This window comes from Talpa occidentalis, unplaced genomic scaffold (assembly GCF_014898055.3).
Source record: "Talpa occidentalis isolate TD23 unplaced genomic scaffold, MPIMG_talOcc4v2.1 talOcc4.7, whole genome shotgun sequence".
In the NCBI taxonomy this organism is placed as follows: domain Eukaryota; kingdom Metazoa; phylum Chordata; class Mammalia; order Eulipotyphla; family Talpidae; genus Talpa; species Talpa occidentalis.
Genome location: NW_023605083.1, coordinates 8,442,473 through 8,460,512, shown reverse-complemented (window position 1 = coordinate 8,460,512; position 18,040 = coordinate 8,442,473). Strand labels below are relative to the sequence as shown.

The 18,040-nt window shown below is 44.8% G+C and overlaps 1 protein-coding gene across 6 annotated transcripts in view; it reads right to left on the bottom strand.

The window, feature by feature from the left end:
- The window catches only part of DENND1A (DENN domain containing 1A), a 445,274-nt gene that overhangs the window by 177,275 nt on the left and 249,959 nt on the right, over window positions 1–18,040 (bottom strand). For all 6 annotated transcript variants that reach the window (XM_054689761.1, XM_054689763.1, XM_054689766.1 and 3 more), the window contains exon 11: window positions 1,780–1,825. In XM_054689761.1, coding sequence (XP_054545736.1) covers window positions 1,780–1,825 — 46 coding nt within the window. The remainder of the gene's footprint in view (window positions 1–1,779; window positions 1,826–18,040) is intronic.

Sequence of the window (18,040 nt, the reverse complement as noted above, 5' to 3'; positions counted from 1 at the left end):
GAAACTCTGGACTGGAAGTTCAGAGAGAGGCATGCCAGTGTTAGAATTACAGCTGATTCTAACATTGCCTTGGGAGCTGAAGCAAAAAGCCTTAAACAAGATGACTAGAGGGCATGGAGAGAAGAAAAGCCAGCCAAGACTAGAAACTTGGACAATGCTGAAGGTAAAGGGACATAAAAAGGAGTCTGCAAAAGCCTGTGCTGGAGCATTCTGGAAGGCAGCAGGCGAGGCAGAAAGAGCTGTGGCCTCAGAGAGACCAAATGGTCCTTCGTGTTTCAAACTCTGTAGCAACTGGCATGAAATTGGCCTATTAGAAAGTATTCACTTTTAATTTTTCATAGCAGAGCTTTGAATACACTCCCAGACTTGACAAACAAAGGTAAAACACAGAAGTCTCTACAATGTGATCTAAATACACCCTCCAAGATAGACCATAAACTGTGTACTGTATGTGCTCAGGGCTGGGTGATGACAAGGAGGAACTGTTAACAGAATGCAGGAGCCACATGGCCGTCCTGTCAAATTAGAAATTTGAGCAGATTTCTGTGGTCTATTTTGATCAAGATTCTCAATGTCAAACAAACAGGTTTTTCGATAACCAACTTGTTTCATTTTCGTCAGCACAATAGCACAGTGTGCAACAGTTAGTGAAGAAGCAGGTGGTCCTCGTCGACGTGGAATGAAGGGAACAGAAGAGGAGAAGTAGCACTTCCTTTGAGACATGCAAAGCATCATCACAGACGGACGTGGCTTTAGATTTTCCCTCTGAGCGCTTATCTCCCGTGCAAAACAGGCAAGCTCTCTACCTCCCGCCTCCCCCCTTTCTTCGAGTACAAAATTCAGCTCTCTCCTGGGGAGGGAAAAGCTTAGGGTTCATGTCTGTAAACCAATGGCACTTACAAAAGCACAGAAACGTCCTTGAAAAGAAGTGCTATCTAATTGGGACAGCCAGGCAGGCAGAAAGCAATCTGGCATCCAATTCATAGCTTTGACCAAGCATTTCTACTTTAGGGTTCCATGCTAAGGAAATAAGTAAAAATGCAGATAAAGCCTTCTGCAAAAAGATGTTCACTGAAATGCTATTTATAATGGTGAAAAATTATAAACAACTTAAGTGTCCAACAATAAGAAAATGGCTATGTTGTGGTATATCCAAACCGATGTGGAATGGCAGGGAGCAAAATAAAAATTATTATTACCCAGAGTGGGTAAAAATGTGGAGCGATCCCCCCTGCCAAAATATTAAGTGAAACAGACATATAATGATATGTACACATAACACATCAGTTATGTGCATTTATGCAAAATATATATTCATAGAATAAAGAAGAGGAGGAAGACTGGTAAAATGCTAACAGTGGCAGAATCTGAAATAATGAGTTGTAGATCATTTTCTTTTACCTCCTCATACTTCCACAGACTTTTAGTACCACAATTTCTACAATGACAAATATACCACCATTACAATGACTTCGAGTAAACGTCCTTTGGAGCATAGGGTTAATTGCTTGCCCTCCTTTCAAGTCCTTTCTGCCCGCCCCTTTGACACTCAGCACTCCCCCATGAAAATGGACAATCTCCAAGCAGCGGGAGAAACCTTGCAAACCAGGGCCCACGGGACGTGGGCGGGGCTGAGTGCTGGCTCTGCGCCTGCGCCGGGGCCGTGGCTTCCACGCGCTCCCCCGTGGACTGTGCATCCGAGGCCGCCACGTTGCCACTGCCGCAGAGCGAGGCAAACCCGCAAAGAGAGGGATCTGGGGAGGAAAGGAGCCAACTTACCTCCATTAAACTTAAATGGATTCCTATGAGGTAGGGCATGGGAGCACTGTGAAGAGAAACAGAGACACACAGCTGCTTTAATGTCTGTTGCTTCCGACAGAAAATTACAGATGGTTCACTATTTGGAGAAAAACTGTTTTAATAAACGTATGCACAGTTACATTTCCTTTCACAACAAAAATCCTAATATGACATTTTGTTCCCAAGCCTAGAAACTTCCTAAGAATTTCAAAAGGCGGGCAGCACCGGAAACAGCTTGCCTGGCGCCAGCCAGGAAGAGCCCCACCTTGGCGTGGGGCCCTAAATTGCAGCTATGCCAGTGCACAGCCTCAATGGCCTTATCTTTAAAATGGGAGGAATCCTGCTTGTTATCAGAATGAGAGAACATAGACGGCCAGTGATTAGCTCTGGCCAAATGGGGATTATTAGTGCCATGATTACAACAGAAAAAAACAAAATCATTCCAAGAATGATTTTTTAGTTGTTGCCTTCTGCCATCAAGAGTTGGGCCAAGATTGTCCCTTCTGACTGCAGGCGGTGGCCAGCAAGCCAATCTGCCCCCTTGCCCAGGGATAATTTGATGGCAGGACAGTTCCTGAAGCCCCTTCCATTGCTTTCCTCACAGGGCAGTAGGCCCCGAGTGACTGACTCAGAGAAGAGAACCTGACTCCAAAGGTTTTCAAACCTGGGCATTGTGGATTGACCTCCTTGTTTCAGGGATCTGTGTGCCTGCGTGCCAGCAGGATCACCCCGAGACTACTTACCAGCCACGTAGGAGGAGCTAGGCATTGCACCAGGGACTTTTTCTTTTTCACGTTTAGAAAACATTTATTGAAATTGTACCTTTTGCCTAGAGGAACACCAATATGAATGAAATATCATTCCAGCTCATCAGGAGCATTTGCTTTAACTGAAAATTTAATTGATATGGACATGATTTCAGCTAATAAAAAAATGGGAGGGGGGAATTTCCAATATTTCCTTCAATAAAGTTTATATATCCAGGCATATTTTTGACATGGGACAATGAAAACAAAGATGAGCGTTCAAATTAGAGAAGACTGAATTTTAATCCTGGGTATGCGACTTATCAGCTATAGTACTAACTAGTGAGTTTTCTTCTAATCACATAGTTTTTAATTGAGGTCAACAATGGTTTACAACACTGTATATGATTTAGGGGTACAGGTTCTCACTTACAGATACCACCACACCATATCTATCAGCAAAGCACATTTAACCATCCACCACAGTCCACTAGGTACCCCCCCCACCCCAGTTTCTGTCCTGCAGTCAGATTTCTAGGCTTTGTTTAGGTTTAGTTTTGTCTATTTCTTTTTGTTTCTCTGTATTCCATCTATGAGAGAAATTATCCTATATTTGTCTTTATCCTGACTTAGTTCACTTAGCATAATCCCCTCCAGTTCCATCCATGTTGTCCCAAATGGCAGGATTTCCTTTTTTATTTTAATAGCTAAGCCGCATTCCACAGTGTATCTCCCCTGCATCTTCTTAATCCACTCATCTGTATGAGGAACTTCAAGTTCACCTTCCTTAATCAAGTACCATCTTCCAAGGTAGGTCTTGTCCCCATTTTACAAGCAAGAAAATAGAAAAGGTCACATGTCTCAGCTAATACCACAAAACATAGCAGCCAACCTGGGATTTGACTGCCAGCAGAAATCCTCTGCCATGATGACTTGGTACTACCGAACCTAAAATCCCCAGATCCAGGGGCCACACAATGTGGTTCTTGGGGGTGAGGAGGATTAGGGAGGAGGCCAAGGATTAGATAAATTTGTGATATATCCTGTCAAAGGTACAAAGGGTATTTTATGAGACTGGAGGAGAGACACCTGCTCAAACTAGGGTGAGCGGGTACCTTTCCTCTGGGGCAGCTGGGGTTGTAGATAGGGACCTATAAGGATGGCTTTCTTGGGGGAACAAGGAATGGGAAGCAATGAGAAAGGAAAGGTTTGCTTTCAATGGACTACTAAGGAGTTTAGGCAATGAAAGTTTTAAGACATCAGATGTACATTTAAAAATTGCTCAAACATTTCAAAATAAGAAAGGACACAATTCCCTCATTACCATTCAACAAATAAAATGCTTCAAGCAAAAACCCTTCCCAAGAATATAAAATGTCCTCCTTACTATAGATCTCAGCAGCACTTTATCTTGGGAGCATGTAAAACAGACTTGAATATTAGCAGCACAGTTTGGAAACCATTCTTCTCGAAGACTTTTGTGTTTCATAATAGCCAAAGAAAGAATTAAACACACAACTGCAGTGAAAGTAGAGTTGTCTTTTCTTTTCTTTCTTCCTCTTCTTCTCTCTTTTTAAGAAAAGGTATCTGCTGTGCACATTCAGCTTCTCTTCGTTTCTAGGGGCAAGGAAATGCCCTATGATATTTTTTCTCCTGAAACTGTAAACCATTAGTTTAGCTGCCAGCTACATAAACGCTCAACTTCCCAGTGTGCCTGGCTGTGCTGCCCAAGCTTCTCCAGCATACACCAAAATGAATGTGTTTCTAATTAAGTAGCTTCAGGAACACAACAGCTTCAATGTCAAAAATACAAAGTCTGAACCCTGGCAGGAAGTCTTAGGACGGCAAATGTCTCATCCAGTGGAACCTTGCCTAATGTAATGAAAGGAAGCAGGAAGAGTGCAGAATTCCAGAAAAAATGGCCACTTATTAATGTGGCCAGAAGCACAACCTAACACACCAAGAAAGGAAAAACTCAAATCTGTAATATTTAACTAGAGCTTATCAACTTTTCCAGTTCCTACATTCAATCCTGCAATTGACCGATGACCCTGAGCTTTAATTAGAATTTCAAAACTGAAATCCCAACAAATGAATTAATGTACAGAAAAGGACATTCAAACAACTGTGAGAAAAAGGTGAAAGAGACTTATAGCAAGAGCCTCTGTATAATTTGACACAAGCTCTTATTTGAAAAAGAACTATTTTCTGGAATTTTAAATATGTAGGTTTTAATGCCCTGGAAGAGAGGAAAAAGGAGTCTCACGGAACTGACTGCTGATGCAGGATGGGCCAACGTGAGCCTCACTCTTCAGATGCCCTAGAGTAGGCTCTTTTTTTGTCAGTCCAATAATTTTATGATGGCCCATCATAGAAGTGTGGTTTCCCAGCCATGCTCTGTATTTAGAAAATGTTTAAAACACAGTTATTCTGAAATCACAGCAGCTCCATGTTTTGCATAAATGCAAATTTGGACAAATACCTTTTACACTGTCATCATTTGCTTATAAAGCCTCAAATACTTCCTTGAATCTACTGCACTTCTGTTCTGCAGATATATTAATTAAAAATTTCAAGTGGGAAGAGGCGGGAAAACAAATGGAGAGTCTCTTTAACCTGGTAATTGTGCGAATATGTAAACTGGTAATTCTAGGTGCCTTTTGAAGACAATTCCTCTTCCTCGTCTCAAAATACCTCAATAATTGTTGCAGCTACTGACTTGTTTTCTCTGGAAATCTTTTTTTTTTTTTTTTTTTGTCTTTTCATTATAAAGAGGACATTTGGTGGTGTTGGTGGTGGGAAACACCTGTGGTCACACCATCTTAACACAACTACCTTTGTCTTTACATTATTCTCCTTCAAAACTGGCCCGTGTATGTTTCATTGCTTTCTTGTTGGTTGCACTAACATTCCCATATTGTATTACAATCTTTGTGATCATTATTTTAAAGGCTGTGTAACAGTCCACCAAGTATGGATGAGCCATAATTTTTTTTAATTTATTTTATTTATACAAGAGCCAGCATACAGGTCAGATGTGCGAGAGGGTGAGAGGATTCACCAGAGACAGAGCAGGGAACAGGCAGAATGACCGAAATACAATGCTGAGGGGAGCAGCAGATGAGACAGGAGAGGTCTGCTGCACCATGTGGGTTGCTCCATGGCCAGCGGGGATCGAACAGGCACTGCAGAGGCTGCGGACAGCCTCACAGCGCTGCGCTCAACCGCCTGTGCCACCAGGGAGGCCCCTGGATGAGCCATAATTGACTGAACCTTATAGAGTTAGATATTTGAATGCTTCCAATGTTTCACTATGAGCTATTAAGTCAAAGGGCAGGATTATATCTTTTAATGTCTTTTATATATCTCAGTAGAGTTTTTTTAAAGGGCACTATCTATGCAGTGGAAATCAGGATTGTTGCCAGAATGAGAGACCTGTGAAGAGCCTTGCATGGGACCAGCAAGTGGCAGGTGCAGGAAGTGATGGTCATCATATCAGTTGGCTTCTCTGTGAGCTCTTGGCAAGCCTGGCTCCATTGGACCCATTCTCTGAGGGCCGAGGAATGGTTTCCTGCTCCTGCCCCGGTTCTGAAGGACATATGGCAAACCTGTGGTGAGGATGGTCGAAACCCCATCATGAATGAGAGGCTGGTGAGGCAGCTGGGGCATCTCTACACCTGGGCTCCTGGCACCGGCCTACCTCCTGAGCTCAGCAGACATGCTGTCACTTTCTTCTAAGGTCAACTTTTACCTCTGATTTTATGTACCACCAAGAGTGCAAAAGCCACACTATGATTCATCACTTTCTTAGCAGGTAGAGTGACAAATTTAAGAAAAAGTCACTCTTGGTCATATATGAAAGGGAAACTAAAACAAAATAAATTGGTTACGCTATTCCTATAAAAATTCCTCACATTCAGAGCCCTACTCATCTGAATCATTTTTCTGATTCAGATATCAAATGTCTGTGTTTCTCCAAGGGAATCTCAGTAACAAAACTTCACCTACTGGAAGCTATCTTTCTTTATTAGACCCTGGAAAGAACGTTTTGCTTTTCAAGAAAATATCGCTGCCTCTGCCTTCCCCTGACGGCCAAGGCACACAGGCCTTTCGGCATTCACAGTGAATTCACATTTCAATGCTGAATCTGAGTGTGATTCTGAAGATAGTTTCAATGGCAATTAGACACAACATGTGCAGAAGCAACACTACATATAATTAAAGTGGTGATAGTATGAATGGCTGTGACCGGGCTCATGCACAATCAGGTCATGCTGCTGTGACGCAGCTGCCCAGGGGCTGTCTGTGACCGTGGGATGCCGTTGTGCTTCTTGGAAGAGTGGAACATGTACGTCTGTCCCAGGCCTTTGCTCTAGTTGATGTGGGCAGTTACATCCAGGAAGAACAAACCTCTACTCTCTCTCCCACCTCTTCTGCACAGGAAAGGGGTTCTCTCACTGGTGTCAAGGCACAGACGATGACCTTTACCCAAAAAGTATCTTTAAATTTGAATCCTCTTAAGGGTAGAGGTAACTAATATTTGGTAAGCTACTATATTCCAGCTGCTTCCATGCACTATTTATAATTCTCAAGGTCACTCTGTAAGCTAGCATGGTTTCATACATTTTCTGATAGAGAAACGGGCTCAGGAAGGTGAAGTAACTTGCCCAAGGTCACACAGCTAGCGAACTGTACCATCGTTCAAACTCAGGGTAGTCAGACTGGAGGCTGTGCCCAGGCTAAGCTGCTCCCCAGCCCAGGCTAAGCTTGTGATGCAGAGCACCTTTCTCACAGGTAAGTCCTAAAGTAGGAGCTCCATCCTGGCAAGGAACAGGCAGGAAGATGGACCCTGCAAACTTATTGGTCCTGTAGTCCCCATTCATTATCACTGGACTTTTACCATTTGTTTAATTCCTTTCCCCTAGATAACTAGAGTCTTCTTAATTATGTTTCCCTGAGGTGCGCAGCTACTAATTGGAAAAGAATCAGGTGAAATAAAGGAATGCTGGCTCTTCAAATACATAAAACACAGCTTCCCGAGACAGAAGGGGAAGGGAGGGAAGCAGAGGGAAGAAGTGGGATCGATAGAAGGCCCCTCCCCCCCAAGTCAGCAACACCTCTTGAACCTCAGGGAGGAATAGTTGAGGTCTGTCCAGGGGTTTGGGAGGCCAACTGTTTTTCTTGTCTTCCCCCCTCTTCCATGTAAATGCACAAAAGTGTTACAATTTCTACACTACAGAGCACACCTCAGCTCTCAGAAGCACACCTGAACCAAACACCCCCATGGCAAAGGGGATCCCCACATCTTTCCTCAGTTTGCTGTTTCAAAAGGAAAGGAAAACTCTTTATGGGGGCTTATTCATTTGAGCTTTGCTTTTTCTCCTTTTTTTTTTTTTTTTTTGAAAAGAAACAAAAGTGTAAACACAGCTGGTCTTACACTGTTCAATTCTGCTCTGAAATAACGAGACCCGGCATTGTTAGGGAGGTCAGAAGACAAAAGAATGGGAGAAAGAACAAGAATGAAGATCACACAACACATCTTGCTGGAGAACACACACAATCATCGCCTCGGTGTCCCTGAGGGTGAGCAGGTAATGATCTGGGGGCTCACAGGATGGCCAGCCACATGGGGAGCCAATAGGAGCACCCAGTTTTCTCTGTGTTGGCCAACAGCAGGGCTTGGCTGGGGGCTTCCCAGGCATTTCCTCACTGGATGTCCAGGACTGACTCACGGGAGACCGGCACCATTATTACCACCACTTAACAGATTAAGACACGCGGGTTGGGAAGCTCAACAGCTCGCTGAAGTCACACAGCTAGCAAATGGTCACTGGGTCCAGAACCTGAATTACTACTGCTGAGATAAAACCCAGGGATGGTCTGCGGGGGCCAGTGTTTGCACAGCAGGTGGGAGAAGAAGTCGACCCCTGGGCCCTACACCTTCATCACAGGAACCTCTCGTTCCAGACTTGCCTCTGAGTTCTTCGCCAGCCCCCCACCCCTGTGGGCTCAGACCCCTCCTGTAAGTCCCACAGAGTTCACGCTGCCCTTGAGCTCGGCTTCTCAGATGACCCAGGGGTGCGGACCACTCCCTGCTTTGAGGCTTGCATCTGTGTGGATATTCTAGACTTTTCTAGATGGGGAGCTGGAGCTCAGTATCTTGTTTCCCAGTATCTAGATTGGTGCTGGGGACAGCACAGAAGGAACAAGATGGCAGAGCGCTCTGGACAGAGTGCCCACCGAACACTGCGCAGGAGCTTGGGCCACCTCACAGTGTTTAATCCTCAAATGATCCAATCTATGCCCTCCATTTATAGAATTAAAAAAGGGAATCCTTCCCAATGTCACAGTGAGCAGTGATTCCAGCCCAAATCCTTCTAACTTCAGTCTCTTATATTCTTGCTTATTAACTTCTCTTAACCATTATGCTACACATAAGAAAAAGAGGGTTATTTGTTAATTATAACTGAAAAATAAAACAGCAAGTGGATACTTCATAGCCCCAAGGAAACCATGTTCACCTTACCAGCTCAGATGAATTGGCCGAGCCATTTTGCTAAGCAAGACCTCAGGCAATTTCAGGAAGAGGGTCAACGCAGCAACCCAAGGAGGGAGTGAGACAGGGGTGAAGGGAACAAGGGACGGGGTGTGAGGCCGGTGCGTCACTGCTCACAGCCAGCTTTGCATGCCAGCCGCGTGGCCACACCACCCTGAAGGGACACAGGATCAGAGCGATCCACGGTGTCCAACAAGGACAAATGAACTCGTCCCTCAGGAGTTTGATTTTTAAAAAGGCAGCAGGGGAGGGAAAGAAAATGAACGTTTGCTGCTGCGTTTACAGAGTTTTCCATATGCTGGTCGGTCGATGGGCAAGTATTACTGTGTGTCTGGCATCATGCTGGGATCGAGGATAAGTTTCCAGTTAACAGGAGACATTCTACAAGTCAATCCTGCTTCATGTAAAGCTGCCAAGCTGTCCAGGGCGCTGCAGCGCACGTGACAGGCAGACTGACGGTGACCTCATTCCATTCTCATTGCAATCCTGAAAGGCTGATCTCCATAATTTACAGAGGAACTTAGCTCAGAGAGGTTAAGTGACTTGACAAAGGTCACAGCTGGTGAGAGGTAGAAAATACGGCTTGAAAAGTAGAAGTGCTGCAAGAGCCACGAGTTAATGGAGCTTTTCTTATGGGAAAAGGTATTGAACTCTCTGCCCAGCTTCCAGCGCAGCCCTCCCTGATTTATGAGCGACCGGAGAGCAGGAGGACCCTGGAAGGGACAGGAGCAATTCTAGATTGGGAGAGGGGCAGAGGCTGCCCGGTTTCCTGCTGTGGCTTCAGCAGCCAGGGCAGGGCTCACCACAGCAGGGAGCCGCCGGGCCGGCACTGGAGGTGGTGTGCTAATGCGAGACACATGTCTATCACTGGGACTGATGGGTGAAAGAGGGGGCGAGGGAGGACAATGCCCTTCTGAGTTTGGCCCGGTGGCTTCCTGGGGTTACCTGGGGAGCAGGGATGCCTTCTAGAGCAACAAGCCACTGAACCCAACTGAAATGAACACATGAGTTACAAAGATAACGCTGGACGGAAACCTGCAAAGGTCAACATCAAAGCCTGGAGTCGTCCGCCCTTTGGTGCCTCCTTGCTCTACCGGAAGGAGACAGGCCTGGAAACATCAGGAAGGGCTCTGTGGCTGAGACCACTGCGGAGGAGAAGTTAATCACAGAGGAAAGGTCAGGAGACAGGGCTCTCTACTGCCCTAGAGAATCAAAGAGAACCACAGCAGCTGGGGCCACTGCAGGGGGTGGGGAGCCCCCAGCAGCCCAGGAGACCTTCATAGAAGGCAGCAATGAATGAAGTATGAAGGAAATGAGAAGGGAAAAAGAGGGGCTTATGGATACATTTATCAAGAGAAAGTAACAGAAAAAAAGAGCATGAAAGTTGAAAACATGAATGCAACTGGCAATACCATTTTCTGTTTTTCCAGGACCAAGATCTGTCCCATCCCCAGATGCACAGTGTCCAGCACCTTCTCTGTCTAGGCTCTGCGTTCAAATGCCCAAGGGAAGGTAAACCGACATCTGCCGGGAGGTTACTCCGAGCCTAGCCCTGCCTCTTTCCCTGTGTCAACACTGAGAGTGCCAGGACACCTGCTGCAAAGCCCTTCATGAGGCGACCGCTGCCACAGCTTAAGCTTCCTCTGACAATGGTGGCATTACTCGGGGTCTGTGCTCCTGGTATTTTCAGTTCCGGGTGCCACTGAAGGAAATGAAGATCCATCTCAAGGTATGGCTTATGACCTTCAGGACCTAACCGTTTCTTTATAGCTGCCTAGCTGGTTGCTAGGCTCTCTGTGAAGAACTCGATTTTCCATGCCCTTCCCGCAGATGAGCCAGTTATGAGAGTTAGGTGACTTCTCCAAATACATATTCAGCAGGGCAAGGGCAGGGTTCAGGCCAGAACTTACACTTCCAAGCCCACACTCTTCTACTACTCAGTGTTTCTGTTCAAATTTTAAGGTCAAGTTCACTCACCTAAATCTGAGGGAGGGATTTACTGAGCAATCTGGTTGAACCTCCCTTCGACCAACACTGTTCATGCACTTTCCAGCCCTCAGGCCACCACATATCCCACTTTCCTCCATCTTCTGTCTGAAATGGAAGTCCTGGCCCTTTTCCTCTCCACCCTGGGTCCTCGCCACCCTGGTGAGCTCCCAGGGTGGTGGCTTCATCCTCTGAATACTGGATTTGTCTTAGTCTCTTCCTAATTCTTAGTTAAAAAAATAAACACTCTGCTCTCCTTCTCTTTGTCTGGACACCTAGGTTCTTTTGTGAAGAAGTGTTTTCTTAGATCCAGAACCATCTATAATCTCCTATCTTCCTCCGCCTATCGGGAGACAGAGTTGGAACTCATGAATACTTGTTGCAAAACGGACACATGGTTTCTGCATAGTTGGAATTCAATACTTAACAAAACCTACATAGACCAGGGTCTACGTTTATGTACCAGGGTCTGGTCTATGTACGAGAATTTTAGGGACACTGGTCTAACTAGTCCACTTCTGTCTTACCTGGGTATTATGAATTTCAAGGGGATTTTGTTTGGTCATTTATATATACACACATACACACAATGCACACATTAACCTATGTTAGCTCTAAGTACATGTCAAACATAAAAATCCTATCTGCTATCTACCGAGCACCTGCTTTGTGGCAGCAGTGATTACTATTCATGTCCCAAAGATGAGAAAGTGGGTTCTGCAAGATTCAGTGATCTCAGAGCTAGTAAGTGGGGAAGCCAGAAGCAAAGCCAGGGTTTTCTGTTTCCACCATACCACGCTGTTGATTTTCTATCTCTGTCACCAAAAATGTCAACAATCCCACTTACTTTAATGTCAGTTTATTCCCAAGGCACAATTTCAGGGCATCAATGGAGACAGAGGTTCAAAGGCACCCCAGCTGGCCCAGAAGTCATTTCACAGCTATGCCCAGACGGCTGCCCCAGCACCCACATGGACTGCACACCCAGTGATCAGGATTATTTCAGAGTTTGCTAAAAATCCTAGCTGGACTGCATGATGCAACCTGTGGGGGCAGACTTGGAACCTGACAGGCAACCACACACTCGATCTAGTGCCTCAGAGAAGCTGAACAGCAGATCAGCAGATAATCAGAGAATCTGAGCATGCCCACCCAGAGGAAGACTGGCGTGCAGGTCACCTGAGAAGTCAGGAAAGACAATGCATTTTACAAAGTCAAATGCAAAATCCAAACCTTAGCTGTACACACCCAATGTAACTTTTTGGTTCAGTGATGCTTTCAGAGAAGCATAAGGAGTTAGCTACTGTCAAGGCTCGGGACTTGGCTGTCCTTTGGGAAAAACATGAATTTGTCCTGATGGCCCTTGGAAACATTTTATCATAAAAGTGTGTCAACAAGTGTCCAGAATAACCTAAACACACAATTCAATTTGGGAACTGATTTGTGGTCCTTATTTAGGACTACTTCTGCAGGAGAATGGGAGAAAAAGACATTTGCATGGGAAATACCATATGGCTTCTATTGGGACCTTTTATTAGCAACATTTAATTAGCAAAGTGCCTGGTACATAGTAAGTGCTCTATAAATATTTGCTGAATGAATGAATAATTAATGAATGATAACATAAGTCTACAATTAGCAAGTCATCAAGAAGTCTACATGAAGAATTTTTTCATAAAATCTTGGTGATGGGTACGACTTACTCTCTAACACTTCGGAGGCTATGAGGAGAGTTTTAATACTAGATAGCCTCGGATTTCAAGTGCAAGCGCTACCATTTTTGAGCTGTGTGGCAGGGGGTAAGTCAGTAAACCTCTCTGTACTTCAACGGCCTAATCTATACAATGGAGCTAACAATGTTTACCTCATAGCTTGATTTTGAAGATCTTTCGCTGTTTATAAAGAGTATGACGCTTGCAACGCTATACTCAATCAGCTGGCGATTATTATTATTAAAGAGAATGCCAATTCTCATCAGCAAATTGATCCTTTTGTCCCGGAAAGGGGTAACCAACATTGGCCAAGGTCAGGGCTGCCATCAGCAAGGTAGGAAACATTCTCATTTTCACTTTCAAAGTCAAGGGAATGGCACAGATCTAAAGTAGAAAGGAACCAGCAGCACATGTTTTTAAATATTCATAAGGACTGGAAATGTCTTACTCCTTTCGTTTTCTCTGCCATCTGCTTTTGTTTCTTTTCTTTTCATTCTTATGCCACAGCTGCAAATGAAAACAACCATACAATAACTCAAGTTAAATAAAAAAAAAATCAAAATAAAAACAATCTGAGGGGTAAAAAGAGAAGATGAAATTAGAAAGTTTTCCCCTGAGCTCACAAGGCAGCAAAGGCAAGAATGTCTGATGTGAGTTAAACCTTCTGGAAACCAAAATCCATGGCCCATGTCCATAACAATCAAGGTAAGAACCACTACCATTTGCTAAATGGCACCTAAGTGCCACGGGCCTGCTGATTTCTCTAATTCCTATAGCCACTCTTCAAAGTAGGTAAATTAAACCTGTTTTACAGATTAAGAAATGGCTGATCAGAGAGGTAAGACAGATTTTTAAGTGGCTGCACAGCTACCAAGAGATGAAGCTGAGATTTGAACTGGGGTCTATCTGAAGCCAAAGCCTGAATACTTTCTCTACCACCCTCTCCAAATATGGTGAGGGACATGAAAAAATTAATTTAGGAAAAATTTAGGGCAGACTATTTGTACTAAACTGATTTGTTCAAATAATTAAAATCTGTGATTATAGTTCTCATTAAAGTTAACTCGGGTAATTGGTTGTTGTATTTGTGAATGTGCAATTAAGAGTCTTCCACATAATTGTGGGGTTTTCAGCATCAAACTTGCCATTATTCACAGCATCCCAGAGCTCTGCTCTACTGGCCTCTCTCCTGGCAAAGGCTGCATGACAGCTCGGGGGGGTCTCTGTGCCCGAGGACCATGACCTGTGATACCAACAGCAGGGGCTGAGCTCAACCCTATTTAACATGTCTTTGTCTAGAAGTCAATGAACACCTCATCTTCAAGTGCAGTGTAAAAAGCTCTTACAGCCTGCACTGTTGTCCCGAAAACTCCGAGCAGCATGTACCTGAAGAAAAACTGGCAGCAGTGGTCCTCATGTGTTAATTACACTTGCGAAGTCTATTATGCATAGAAAGGGCACCTGCTGGCAGTGAAAATGACTAGAATCTGCCCTTCCTGTGCAGTGAGTAAATTGAGAGTTCATTTCTACAGGAGATAATAGTTTTCAGATTCCATTTCGTGTATCCTCTGCATGGGGATGTACTTAACATTTAAATCATCTGCAGAAGAACAAACCTCCTTCAAATTTACATGTTTCAGGCTCCTAGCACTTTACTTAAAATGCTAGTTATTCCTGCTGGCTCTTACCACTGAGGATTAAACTCAATGGTGGTGAAAGTCACCGAGCACAATAAAGTTATAAGCATTCACTCAAATTTCATGACATTGGTTCCTTCCAACCAAATCTACCTCTGTAGCTGGCTGAAGGTGATCAAGTCAAGCCTCAAGTGCAGGATCTGTGTTTTCTCTTGGGGTCTTTAATTTCATCATTCTTACATCTTGCAGTTCAGAAACAGGTAGGAATCCCCACTGGCCTGTAATCCTTCCCTGGTCAAATGTCAAAAAGTTCTTTCTTGAAAACAAGAGACCAGAAGAGAGTGTGCTGCACACAAGAGACCGGAAGAGAGGATGCTGTCACACAAACAGAAACTTCTGAGGAGCAGCCTCATCACAAAACCTATCACCTGGGCATTGAAGAATAGAAAGCTTCACTTTGAGCTTCTAGAGAGGAATATTTGGGTGACAAGGGCTTAGCAGCCTTCCTCGTCAGGGCTTTCCTCTGAGTGAGAATCATCAGCCACCTTATTCTGGGTCATATTGGTGACAGGGTTCTGGAAGGGGTTAGAGTTATGGAAGAAGTGGCAAAAGAGGATCTTTTCCACAGGAAAGTAGTAAACAATTAATAAATCCTCTAAACAAACAAGGAAGGTGGGGGCTGGGATTTGAAATGGCAGCTGGAAGTAGCAACTGGCTAGCAAAAACACTGAATTAAAAAAATACATGTATAAGTTTAATTACATAAGTTCAATTATAAAAACTACACTTTTTTTCACTGGAGAAATGTAAAAATATAGAAAATAAAAACCATGCAGAATTCCACTTTTTCACTCCACTGCAAATCATTGTTAAATGTAAAAATATAGAAAATAAAAACCATGCAGAATTCCACTCTTTTCACTCCACTGCAAATCATTGTTAATATTTTGGTACACTTAAAATTTCTGTCTATATAAATGTGCGTGTATATGTGGGTTCCTATGAGCTGGCTACTAGTTGGTCACTCATGGACAACTGTCACCTATTTGTTATCTACAAATCACAGCAGAGCATTCCTTGAATACCTGCGGAGTATAACCCCTATCACAAGGCAGGCCCAGGGACGCCCAGGCCACTGTTGACCTGATTACATGACTGTCTCCGTGGTGGTCTCGGGATAACTCTGCCTGTGATGACATCAAATGCTTCGCTGACGCAAATGTCTCTTGACATGTGGTCACGATGTCCCCTTCTCTGTTCCTTGTAAAACTTTCTCCCCCATTCCTATCCCACCCTCTAGACTTTATTCCTTATACCACTGACGCATGATCAGCTTTTACTAGCCTGTCTGCTTGCGATAAATGACACAAGAACTTCTGCTCAAGTAGCAGAGTCTTGCCTTACAAACCTGCTCCACGACTGTTGTATCCCTCATCATGTTCCCGTTGCAAAGCAGAAACAAAGTTCCTGTCGCAACATGTATATATTTTTTTATTAGATCACACACAATTTTTGTTTCTATAAAAATGGAATCATATAGTACATAATACCCATATTGGGGAAATTTAAAAAATCTCTTGGGCCCTTGGTGTACCCCTCTGTGAAATGGAGCCAATGATACCTGCCTCCTCGGGTTGCTGGAAGAGTCAGATGGAATCACAGATGTAAAGTGACAGTCCAGGGACTGGGCATGGAGGTTTAACCATGGCAGCTATGGTTATCGCGGGAACTGCTGACAGAACACTTTTCTCAGTTCTGGGAACATGAGCTGCTGTTTTTCAACTAGCTAACAACACAGCCACCAAAACTTTCCAGCTCATGAAGGGACTTCGATGATAGCTTGGCTCCACCAACGCCCACATGCAGAAGCCTTGTGTGACCCTATCTGGAACAAGGATCCATTCACAAAGGTGAGCCTCTTCCAGGGAGAACAGGCCCTTTAGAGCACAGGCCTGGGTTTGGGTGTAGGAGGGAGTCATGTCCCTCGCTGGGGACTCCAAGACATGTAACTGCAGGAAGGGACTCATATGTCCATATGTGGGGTAGAGTGTGCTGCGTGAGGGGCTGTGCCTATGAGGGTCCTGGGTGTCAGGAGTGGGGGGGTGGTAGCAGGTTTTTTGTGCTAAGGGAACTGGGTGTCACTCTGTGAGTCTATCTTAGGGGACACATGTCCCCTTTTCTACCTTTTTTTGTCATTCCTTATCTGACCTTCCATGGGTGTGTGGTTTGTTCTGTCTTTTCCCCTCTTGTTCCTTGTCTCCTTCCTCCTCTTTGAGTTTCAGCATCTGCCTCTGCCCAGACCCTCCCCCACCCCAATCTTTTATTTAAATAACACTGCTGGAGAGAAAACATGGTTGTTTCCTCTGAATACAGGCAGTAGACAGGACCAAGAGAGCTGATTCAAACGTTCAAAAGGAGCAGCGAGCCTGAACAGAGAACCTGCTCCTCGATCTCACAGGAGGAGGGAGAAAGGTCCGCTAAGACAGGAAACATACAGAATAAAGAGAACAACCAGCCAATGCCAGGAGAGGCTGCTGATGGTCACCTGACAGTCCTCAGCAACACCCTTGTTGCGCCCAGGCTTCCTGTGTGAGAGTGAGTCAACTCCTTCAAATCAGGAGGATTAGGAAGAACTTTAAGTACCAGGACAATCTGGCTACCTGGGTGAGCCTTTTCAACAAGAGGATGGCAAAAGGGGTTGGAGAGTCCAGGAAAAGTTATGACTGAAGGGACAGTAAATATCCCAAATCAGCTGTCCTTTTGTGACCGCCTAAAATGAGTCTCTTTCTCCTGAAGCTCCCAGTTTCTGGCAGGGGGTTAGTGCCCCCCCCCCCCCATGCATGGTGCACCCTCACCAACTTCTGCTGACTTCAGTGGTTTGGAGCTAGTGTCTTATACCACACCACACCGCAAGAGGAAAACATTCATCAGGACAGAGCCTGCTCAGTCACCTACTCAGTCCTTTGGGTGAGCTGCTGAAGGAGAGAGTGATGATGCTCCCTCGGCGCCCCTGACTGAGCACCTACCAAGCACCAGCTTTCCTACGGGCTCCTTTTGTCTCCCAGCACTTCATCTTTATGTAGCTGTGCACGGCACGATCTTATTTTGCAGCTAAGGAAACAGTATTAGGCCAAGTGATTTGCACGTGGAGTCAACACATGCTGACTCTGAAGCCAGCCGGCCCCACCCTCCTGCCACTAACACGCACTTCAGTGAACAGTGAAATCCCCATCAAAGGGCTTCCGAGGGTTTTGAAGTCTGACTTGTGCTCCCAAACCACAGTGGAGAGCAAGTGTCACAGAACATGCCAGGACATGGCTGAAACTTGAAGACCTTGGGGGTCTCGGTGCTTCTGGTCCCTAGTTTCCTATTTGCCTTAGGAAAAAAAAAATCACACAACTACTTGGAGCTCTGGCCTCCCCGAACTGAGAAATGGGAAAAGCATCTCCTCACATGCACTGTGAGGCATGGTGTGACACGTGTGGAGGCTGTCTGGGGACGAGAGGGCCACACAATCAGGCAGTCTAGAATTCACCTTATGTCAAGTTAGTATTTTCAATTGAGAGTCACCAACTGCATCATGGGTTACAGACTAATATGCCT